The following is a 10375-nucleotide window of genomic DNA, read 5'->3' as shown; positions in this document are numbered from 1 at the left end:
CAGCTCTGGGAGGGTAGTGGGTCTAGTGGTTAGAGCAGAGGGGCTGGGAGCCAGAATTCTGACATCAGTCCCTCCCCGCAGGGAGCGTGTATGGAGGGAGGGTTGGCAGGGAGGTAACATGCCCAGCCGCCCGACGGGAGATGACCCCCCAGACAGCAGGAAGAGCCAGCTGCCAACCTCTCCCGCCCCTGGTGGAGGGGTGCCAAGCACAGCAGGAACGCAGCCCCTTTGGGGCCGGGCAATGGACCCCCATTTAAAGGCCCTGAGAAAGGAAGGGACACAGCAGCACTAGGGGTGCCGTGCTGCAGGGCTGCACCCCGCAGTCAGTGCCGGGGCATAAGAGCAGCCAGACTGGGTCAGAACAAAGGTCCATCCAGCCCAGTGGCCTGTCTGCCGACAGCAGCCAATGCTGGGTGCCCCAGAGGGAGTGAACAGAACAGGGAATCGACTGATCCATCCTGTCGCCCATTCCCAGCTGCTGGCAAAAAGGGTCAGCAGGTAACCAGCCCCCTGCATCCCACTCCAGAGGGGCCACGTCACAGCCTGGGCCAGGGGGTGCCCCGATAACCAGCCCCCGCCCCAGAGGGGCCATGTCCCAGCGCTCGGCGAGGTGTCCCCCTATAACCAGCCCCAGCCCCACCCCAGAGGAGTCACATCTTTGTGCCAGGCAAGGGGTCCCCAGACAACCAGCCCCCGTGCTCCACCCCAGAGGCGGCTGCATCTCCATGCCCTGCGGAGCACACGGGGACCGTGGCACCAAGCAGAGCGTGGCGCAGCGCGGAGGGGAGGAAGGAAATCTCCGGGCATCCTGGCGCCATGACTCACGTCTCAGAAATGCAGAAGGCCTCACTTCCTTCCCCTCTGGCTGCTCCCAGCTGGGACAAGACCACCCAGGGGAAGGAATTCAGGTGACCCCCCCCCCCCCAATGACCGGCACAATGACCCAGCGGTGCTCCTGGGACTGAGCTGAGGGGCCAATGAACCAGGGGACCCCTCCCCATGTTCCCGTGCAGCACCCCCACCCCACTGCCCCACCGCAGCCTGAAGCAGGGCAGCTCTCTGGGCTGGGGGCTGCAGCCACTGATGCACCTGTCTGCGCTGAGAGGGGCCAGGGATAGATCCCAGGAATCCTGTCTCCCGGCCCCACACCCCTGCTCTAACCACTAGACGCCACTCTCCTACCAGCGCCAGGGAGAGACCCCTGCTCTAGACTGCACAGCAAGACGGGGAAGGCAACTCAAACGCTGAGTGCTGAAGGTTGAACAGACAGGCGAGCCATCCCTGTGGCAGCTGAAGGGACGAGGTAGGCGGGGGTCAGTTCAAAGGACAGGAGCGCCCCATTTTAAGGTGGCCCCAAGTGACAAGCCAGGCCCTCACCTACTAAGCCCCACAGGGTTCAGTTCAGAAAACACCTGCGCATCCCATTCCTAGAGTTTGTCGTTTATATTCTGGTAGTGACTTGAGGTCCTAAAGAAGATCAGGGCCCCGTCGGGCCGGGCGCAGCCCAGACACAGAGTCGCCAAGATCGGGGCTCCGTCATGCCGGGCGCAGCTCAGACACAGAGTCACCGAGATCGGGGCCCCGTCGGGCCGGGCGCAGCTCAGACACAGAGTCGCCGAGATCGGGGCTGTCATGCCGGGCGCAGCTCAGACACAGAGTCGCCGAGATCGGGGCTCCGTCATGCCGGGCGCAGCTCAGACACAGAGTCGCCGAGATCGGGGCTCCGTCATGCCGGGCGCAGCTCAGACACAGAGTCGCCGAGATCGGGGCTCCGTCATGCCGGGCGCAGCTCAGACACAGAGTCGCCGAGATCGGGGCTCCGTCATGCCGGGCGCAGCTCAGACACAGAGTCGCCGAGATCGGGGCTCCGTCATGCCGGGCGCAGCTCAGACACAGAGTCGCCGAGATCGGGGCTCCGTCATGCCGGGCGCAGCTCAGACACAGAGTCGCCGAGATCGGGGCTCCGTCATGCCGGGCGCAGCTCAGACACAGAGTCGCCGAGATCGGGGCTCCGTCATGCCGGGCGCAGCTCAGACACAGAGTCGCCGAGATCGGGGCTCCGTCATGCCGGGCGCAGCTCAGACACAGAGTCGCCGAGATCGGGGCTCCGTCATGCCGGGCGCAGCTCAGACACAGAGTCGCCGAGATCGGGGCTCCGTCATGCCGGGCGCAGCTCAGACACAGAGTCGCCGAGATCGGGGCTCCGTCATGCCGGGCGCAGCTCAGACACAGAGTCGCCGAGATCGGGGCTCCGTCATGCCGGGCGCAGCTCAGACACAGAGTCGCCGAGATCGGGGCTCCGTCATGCCGGGCGCTGCCCAGACACAGAGTCGCCGAGATCGGGGCTCCGTCATGCCGGGCGCTGCCCAGACACAGAGTCACCAAGATCAGGGCCCCATCAGGCCGGGCGCTGCCCAGACACAGAGTCGCCGAGATCGGGGCTCCGTCATGCCGGGCGCAGCTCAGACACAGAGTCGCCAAGATCGGGGCCCCGTCGGGCCGGGCGCTGCCCAGACACAGAGTCGCCAAGATCGGGGCCCCATCAGGCCGGGCGCTGCCCAGACACAGAGTCACTGAAATCAGGGCCCCCCCCGCCTGTGCCACAATCTCTACAGAGGCAGCGACGCCCCGTCTCTCTGGGACAGGGGCAAGTACCTCGTGCCCCAGGCCTGGCAAGGGGTAGGAGCGACGGAGACAGTAGCAGATGATGAGACGCTAGCCAGGGTATGTCCAGCCCCGCCCCAATCCCCTCTGTACCCCACCAGCTGCCCACAGCCCCCAGGTGGCTGCGGCCAGGAGATCACGCCCTGGATGGGGTGGGAGCAGGTGGGTAGGCACCAGCACAAAGGCACTTCCAGGATGCACTCAGGGGGTGGAGATGCAATAAATCATCCAGGCCTTATATCACCCCACAAGGCAGCTGCCCCCCTGCAGTGCCAGGGGCACGGATCAGGGCCACACACACACACACCCCTGCCTGGGCTGGCCTGACGGGGAGGATCTGGACAGATCACGAACAGGGAACCACCCAAGCCGCAGCGCTGGGCTGGGGGATTAGAACCACTCCCTGTGCTGGGCAACACCGCTGGGCCCTCCACCTGCCAGCCTCCCCGGGCCACTCTACCCTCCACCTGCCCAAGGTGCCCCTGGGCCAGCCCCACTCTCCCGCCCCCCAAGGAGCTCCCTACCAGGGCATTCCCAGGCCAGCCCCACTCTCCCCGATCTCCCTGCCAGGGCGCCCCAAAGCCAGCCCCACTTCCCCATTCCCTGGGGATCTCCCTGCCCAGGGCACCCACGGGCCAGCCCCACTCTCCCTGATCTCCCTGCCAGGGCGCCCCAAGGCCAGCCCTACTTCTCCAGTCCCTGGGGATCTCCCTGCCCAGGGCACCCACAGGCCAGCCTCACTCTCCAGGATCTCCCTGCCAGGGTGCCCCCAGGATCTCGCTGCCCAGGGCACCCCCGGGCCAGCCCCACTCCCCCCGATCTTCCTGCCAGGGTGTCCCCAGGCCAGCCCCACTCCCCAGGATCTCGCTGCCCAGGGCGTCCCCAGGCCAGCCCCACGCCCCAGGATCTCGCTGCCCAGGGCGCCCCCGGGCCAGCCCCACGCCCCAGGATCTCGCTGCCCAGGGCGTCCCCGGGCCAGCCCCACTCCCCAGGATCTCGCTGCCCAGGGCGCCCCCGGGCCAGCCCCACTCCCCAGGATCTCGCTGCCCAGGGCGCCCCCGGGCCAGCCCCACTCCCCAGGATCTCGCTGCCCAGGGCGCCCCCGGGCCAGCCCCACTCCCCAGGATCTCGCTGCCCAGGGCGCCCCCGGGCCAGCCCCACTCCCCAGGATCTCGCTGCCCAGGGCGCCCCCGGGCCAGCCCCACTCCCCAGGATCTCGCTGCCCAGGGTATCCCCGGGCCAGCCCCACTCCCCAGGATGTCCCTGCCCAGGGCATCCCCGGGCCAGCCCCACTCCTCAGGATATCCCTGCCCAGGGCACCCCCGGGCCAGCCCCACTCCCCCCAATCTCCCTGCCAGGGTGCCCCCAGGTCAGCCTCACTCCTCAGGATCTTCCTGCCCAGGGCGCCCCCAGGCCAGCCCCACTCCCCAGGATGTCCCTGCCCAGGGCACCCCCAGGCCAGCCCCACTTCCGCACAATACTGTGTCCCCAGGGCACCCTGAAGGCCAACCCCTCCCTACTTCTGAGCACTCCCTCTCCAGGGCCCCACAGACCAGATGCCCCCAATCATGCTTCAGGTCTGGAGCTGGTTTGAGCAAGTGACTCCACCCCATCGCCTAAGGGGGCTGCAGTGTCCAGCAAGATGCCCTCCCACCCCAATCCGGGCACAAGACCGACCTCTACTGGATTACCCCCACGGCCTCCTCCTTCCCCCTTTGCAGCCCTCCCACACACTGCAAAGCTGCTGGGGGCATGAGAGCCTGCTCCTCCGCAATGTCTGGGCCCCGGATCTCCCAACGGCCGGTAGCACCGGCCTCTTCCCTGCCCTCAGCAGGCTGCCCCCCACCCTGAGCCAAAGGCACTGGCCCAACCTCCTCTCCCAGCCCGGCCCTCCTGTGAACTCTGGACAGCACCGTGCGCGCTGCACTCTGGGCCCATCAAAGGGGTGACAGGCAGCTGGCTCCCTCCTCCCGCTCTCCCCTGCCTGCAAAAAGCCATCAGAGCACAGGGGCACCCTGTCCCCATCCCCGATTGCTGGCAAGGGGAGGTGCCCAGGTGAAGAGCCTTCCACAGGAGGATCCCGAAGCACCCGGCCAACATGCAGTGAGGGAGGGCGGTACAAGTCTTGTTTCACAGGTGGGGAAACTGAGGCAGAAAAAAGTAGTGACTTGCCTTTAAATTCATAGCAACAAAGCCAGGAGTTGAACCCAGGAGTCTGGACTCCCAGCCCCCCCTGCTCTAACCACCAGACCCCACTCCCCTCACAGAGCTGGGGAGAGAACCCAGGAGTCCTGGCTCCCAGCCCCCCTTGCTCTAACTGCTAGGCCCTGCTCCCAGGAGAGCTGACAGCAATGCCAGAGACAAGACTCACCCCGCAGGCTTCACCCAGTCGAGAACTCACCTCACGTCTCCCGCTCTCAGGTCACCCGGACTCCTGGGTCCGCTTCAAGCCGCACCCCAGCGAGAGCGGTCAGCTCTGTAGGGGTGGGGAGGCTGGTGTCCCCCCCAGCACCTCTCCCCGTTACCGGGGCCTTGGGCCGGCCTGAGCTTCCGTGGGCACCTCCTGTCTGGACTCAGGCCCCAGCCGGGCGGGCAGGGGGGAGGCAGAAGTGTCCCCCAGGAGACGTCGAGCCCCCCCACTGCCCTGCCTTGGGTGGGGGTCTCAGGGGCAGGGAGGGGGGGTCTCTCGCCCACCTACCCACCCCCACCCCTTCCACCTCTGATCCGCCCCCTACAGCCGGGCTGAGCGGGGGCCCAGGGGGGGCATGTCTGGGGCCCCTACGCGGGGGGGGGAGGAAGGTGCCCCCCTTGCCCCTGTGTTGGGGGGGGCCTCTGGGGGCTGCTTCGCTCTGACTGGGGGTTTCCCCTTCCCTGGGCGGGGGGGGCTCTGCGGGGGGAGCTGGGGGGTGGGGGGGTCACTGGGCGGGGGGGTTTCTGGGCCCGGGGGGGGAGCTGGGGGGCGGGGTGGGGGCGGGGGGGTCTCTGAGGTCAGGAGCTGGGGGGTCACTGGGGGGGCGGGGAGCTGGGGGGGTCTCTGGGCCCGGGTGGGGGCGGGGGGGTCTCTGGGGCTCTGGCCCCGCCCCGCCGGGGGTCCCCGCCGGCTGACGCGCGGGGCGGGGGAGGGGCCGCTCTAGCCCGTCTCTAGGGGCCCCGGAGGCTCCGCGTCGCCGCTCGGCGCTGGGCTCGGGCGGCCGCGGCTGCTGGACCCTCCGCACCGGAAGCGGAAACCGCCGCCCGCCCGGCCCCGCTTCCGCCCTGCTCCTCCCTCCGCAGCGCCGCGCTTCCGCCCTCGATGTGGCGTCACTTCCGGCCGCGCCCAGAGAGACGCGGAGCCAGGGGGGGAGCGCTGGGCTCCCCCCCCATGACCCCCCCCCGACCCTTCTCCGTGACCCGCCCCAGTGACCCCCCCCGGGTGGCCCCAGGGACCCCTTGGTCCGTCGTAGTGACCCCCCCCGTCCCACCCCAATGACCCCCCCCCCAGGCTGGCCCATGTGACCCCCCGCCCCAATGACCCCACCCAGGCCGACCCCCGTGATCCCACCCCCAGTGACACCCCCCGGCTGGCCCCTGGGACCCCCGCCCAAGGGACCCCTTGGTCCGTCCTAGTGACCCCCCCTTCCCACCCCAATGATGCCCCCCCCGGCTGGCCCGTGTGACCCCCCCCCGCCCCAGTGACCCCCCCCAGGCCGGCGCCCGGGACCCCCGCCCCAGGGACCCCTTGGCCCGTCCCAGTGACTCCCCCCCAGTGACCCCCAGGCCCAGCAGCGTGTTGATGCCCCTTTGACCCAACCCAACCCCCTGCGACGTCCCCGCGTCAGCGGCCTTGGCCCGTACCCGGCTCCTCGCCCTGGCCTGGACTCCCAGCCTGTACGGCTAGATGGGCCCCCAGTGATCTTCTCGTCTGACCTCCGTCCTGTCTAGCACGGGCCAGAGACCTCCCTCAAAGTCCTTCCTGGAGCAGAGCTTGTCGGAAAAACATCCCCTCTGGATTCTCAGCAGTCTCAGTGATGGAGAATACCCCAGGGCCCGTGGCCGTTTGTGCCTACGCTTAATTACTGTTCAAAATGTACAGCTCGTTTCCACGCAGAACGGGTCGGGCTTTAATTTCCAGACGTCGGATCGTGTTAGACCTTTCTCTGCTAGCCTGAAGAGCCCATTGTTCAATATTTATCCTCCGGGTAGGTACTCATAGACCGGGATCAAGTCACACCTGGACCCTCTCTTTGTAAAGCTAAATAGGTTGGGCTCCTTCTGTCTATCGCTATTAGGCAGGTTTTCTAATCCTTTAATCATTCTCATGGCTCTTCTCTGAACCCTCTCCACTTTATCAACATCCTTCTTGAATGGTGGGCACCAGAACTGGACACAGGATTCCACCTGTGCCAAATATAAAGGAGAAATAACCTCTCTACTCCTACTCAAGATTCCTCGTTGATGCATCCCAGGATAGGGTGACCAGGCAGCAAATGTGAAAAATCAGGACAGGGGGTGGGGGGTAATAGGAACCTATATAAGAAAAAGACCCCAAAATGGAGATTGTCCCTATAAAATCCGACAAAGCGGGTATTCGCCCACAAAAGCTCATGCTCCAATACGTCTGTTAGTCTATAAGGTGCCACAGGACTCTGTCACTTTTTACAGATCCAGACTAAACACGGCTACCCTTCTGATACCTATAAAATCAAGAGATCTGGTCACCCTATCCCAGGATCGCGTTAGCTTTTTTGGCTACAGCAGGGGTCAACAACCTTTCAGCAGTGCTGTGCCAAGTCTTCATTTATTCACTCGAATTTAAGGTTTCACGGGCCAGTAATACATTTTAATAGTTTTAGAAGGTCTCTTTCTATACGTCTATAATGTAAAACAAAACTATTGTTGTATGTAAAGTAAAGGTTTTACAAATGTTTAAGAAACTTCATTTAAAATTAAATTAAAATGCAGAGCCCCCCAGACTGGTGGCCAGGACCCGGGCAGTGTGAGTGCCACTGAAAATCAGCTCGTGTGCCGCCTTCGGCACGCGTGCCATAGGTTGCCAACCCCTGGGCTACAGTGTCACCTTGGGAGCTTACGTTCAGCTGATGGGCCACCATGACCCCCAAATCTTTTTCAGAGTCACCACTTCCCAGGATGGAGTCCCCATTCTGCATGTCAGCATTCTGTGTTCCTAGATGGATACATTTACATTTAGCTGTATTAAAATGAAATTGTTTGCTTGTGCCCAGCTTCCCAAGCAATCTTGATCGCTTTGTATGAGTGACGTGTCCTCTTCGTTATTTAACACTCCACAATCTTTGTGTCATCTGCAAACTTGATCAATGCTGACTTTGTATTTTCTTCCGAGTCATTGATAAAAACATTAAATAGCTGATGTCCAAGAACCGCTCCCTGCGGGATCCCACTGAAAGCACAGCTGCTTGATGACAATTCCGCATTTACGTTTACGTTCTAAGACCTATCTGCTTGCCCACAATCAATGGATTAAAAACTGGCTATGTTCACATTCTATTGTTCTAGTTCTGTCCTCACAATGTCATGCAGTACCAAGTCAAACACCTGCTAAGAAGTCTAAGGATATTGCGTCAGTGCTACCACCTTTATGAATCAAACTTGTAATAAAGTTATCAAGTTAGTTTGACAGGATCTCTTTTCCATAAACCCTTGTTGACTGGCATTAATTACATTACTCTCCTTTAATTCTTTATTAATTGACCTATATCAGCCACTGAATGACATCAGGATGACAGGGCTATAATTACTCAGGGCTTGTCTACATCAGAAAGTTGCAGCGCTGGTGAGGGAGTTACAGCGCTGCAACTTAGGAGGTGTACACATCTGCAGGGCACCACCAGCGCTGCAACTCCCTGTTTGCAGCGCTGGCCGTACTCCCGTTTTGTCTCGGGTGTAGAGGATCCAGCGCTGGTGATCCAGCGCTGGTAATCAAGTATAGACACTTACCAGCGCTTTTCTTGACCTCCGTGGAATAAGCAGGTATCCCAGCATACCTGAGGAAGCCTCTGGTAATCAAGCTGGTCTCCTTCCCCGGCTTGCTCTCGCGTTCCCCGAACCCCGAGCAAGCAGGTCTCCGTCCCTGCGGTTTGCAGGGTGGTTCCGGGAACGCGAGAGCAAACCGGGGAAGGAGACCAGCTTCGCCGCGGTTTGCTCTCGCGTTCCGCGAACCACCCTGCAAACCGCAGGGAAGGAGACCTGCTTGCTCGGCGGTTCGGGGAACGCGAGAGCAAACCGGGAAAGGAGACCAGCTTCGCCGCGGTTTGCTCTCGCGTTCCCCGAACCCGAGCAAGCAGGTCTCCTTCCCTGCGGTTTGCAGGGTGGTTCGCGGAACGCGAGAGCAAACCGCGGCGAAGCTGGTCTCCTTTCCCGGTTTGCTCTCGCGTTCCCCGAACCCGAGCAAGCAGGTCTCCTTCCCTGCGGTTTGCAGGGTGGTTCGCGGAACGCGAGAGCAAACCGCGGCGAAGCTGGTCTCCTTCCCCGGTTTGCTCTCGCGTTCCCCGAAACCCCTTGAAGCCGCCCAACAGCGCTGCAGTGTGGCCACATCTAACACCACTTGCAGCGCTGGTTGCTGTAAGTGTGGCCACTCTGCAGCGCTGGCCCTATACAGCTGTACTAATACAGCTGTAACAACCAGCGCTGCAAAATTTTAGATGTAGACATGGCCTCAGGTCATCTCATTTACGCTTTTTAAATATTGGCCCAACATTAGCTTTATTTCAGTCTTCTGGAACTTGCCCCATGTGCCACAAACTTATTGAAAAACTTTAACAGGTTACAGAGCCCCTCGGCCAGTTCTTTTAAAACTCCTGGATGCAAGTTATCTGGACCTGGTGATTTTAAAATGTCTCACTTCAGTAGCTTCTGTTTAACATTCTCCAGAGATGGAATGGCAAGAGTGTTGTCATCACCATATGAGGAGACGCTATCATCTGTTTTTTCTCCCAAACCAGAAGAGACTACTTCTGCCTTTGCTGCATTTCAACAGAAGCTAGCAGCTGAAGCATGGCATCCATTTAATAAGCAAAGCCAAGAACTTAAGAAGCCCTCTCACTCCTTTCTAAATAGGGGTATAACCGTTCATTTTAACAATCCAGTCGTGCAAACCGTCCCACCAGGTTTCAGTGATACCAACTAGATTGCATTTATGTTCACAAATGAGCAATTCCATTTCCTCTTCTTTGTTCCCCAGGCTGCCAGCATTGGTGCACAGGCAGCTCAAGAATTTCTTCTCTTCGTGCCCTTCGGTTCCTTGAATAATTTGCTTCTCAGCATCTCGCTTCTGTGCAGTCTCTTCCCTCTTTCTGCCTGCTCCTTTTGCTAATTTGTTTAACACAGTGGTTCTCAATCTAGGGCTGCTGCTTGTTCTGGGAAAGCCCCTAGCAGGCCAGGCTGGTTTGCTAACCTGCCGCGTCCGCAGGTTCGGCCAATCACAGCTCCCACTGTCCGTGGTTCGCTGTCCCAGGCCAATGGGGGCTGCGGGAAGCGGGGCAGGCTGAGAGATGTGTTGGCCGCCCTTCCTGCAGCCCCCATTGGCCGAACCTGCAGACATAGCAGGTAAAGAAACCAGCTCGGCCCGCCAGGAGCTTTCCCTGAACAAGTGGCGGCCCTAGTTTGAGAACCACTGGTTAACACACACACCAGCTACTCTAGCCAGCTTGTCCATAAGGAAATTGGTGGCCCTTCTCCTGAGGTGGAGGCCATG

At 61.6% G+C, this 10375-nt stretch overlaps 1 protein-coding gene across 1 annotated transcript; it reads left to right on the top strand.

Annotated features, from left to right (window-relative positions):
* The first annotated feature begins 816 nt into the window (after positions 1–816).
* Positions 817–3591, top strand: LOC127036926 (uncharacterized). The gene is made up of 3 exons (XM_050928210.1): positions 817–908; positions 1474–3427; positions 3507–3591. Exons 1-2 carry the CDS (start codon positions 817–819, stop codon positions 2681–2683), a joined length of 1302 nt encoding a protein of 433 aa, XP_050784167.1. The 3' UTR covers positions 2684–3427; positions 3507–3591.
* Positions 3592–10375: the final 6784 nt, after the last annotated feature.

The sequence above is a fragment of the Gopherus flavomarginatus genome, chromosome 18 (genome assembly GCF_025201925.1).
Source record: "Gopherus flavomarginatus isolate rGopFla2 chromosome 18, rGopFla2.mat.asm, whole genome shotgun sequence".
NCBI lineage: Eukaryota > Metazoa > Chordata > Testudines > Testudinidae > Gopherus > Gopherus flavomarginatus.
The sequence above is the reverse complement of the archived record's forward strand: the minus strand, read 5'-3'. Positions and strand labels throughout refer to the sequence as shown.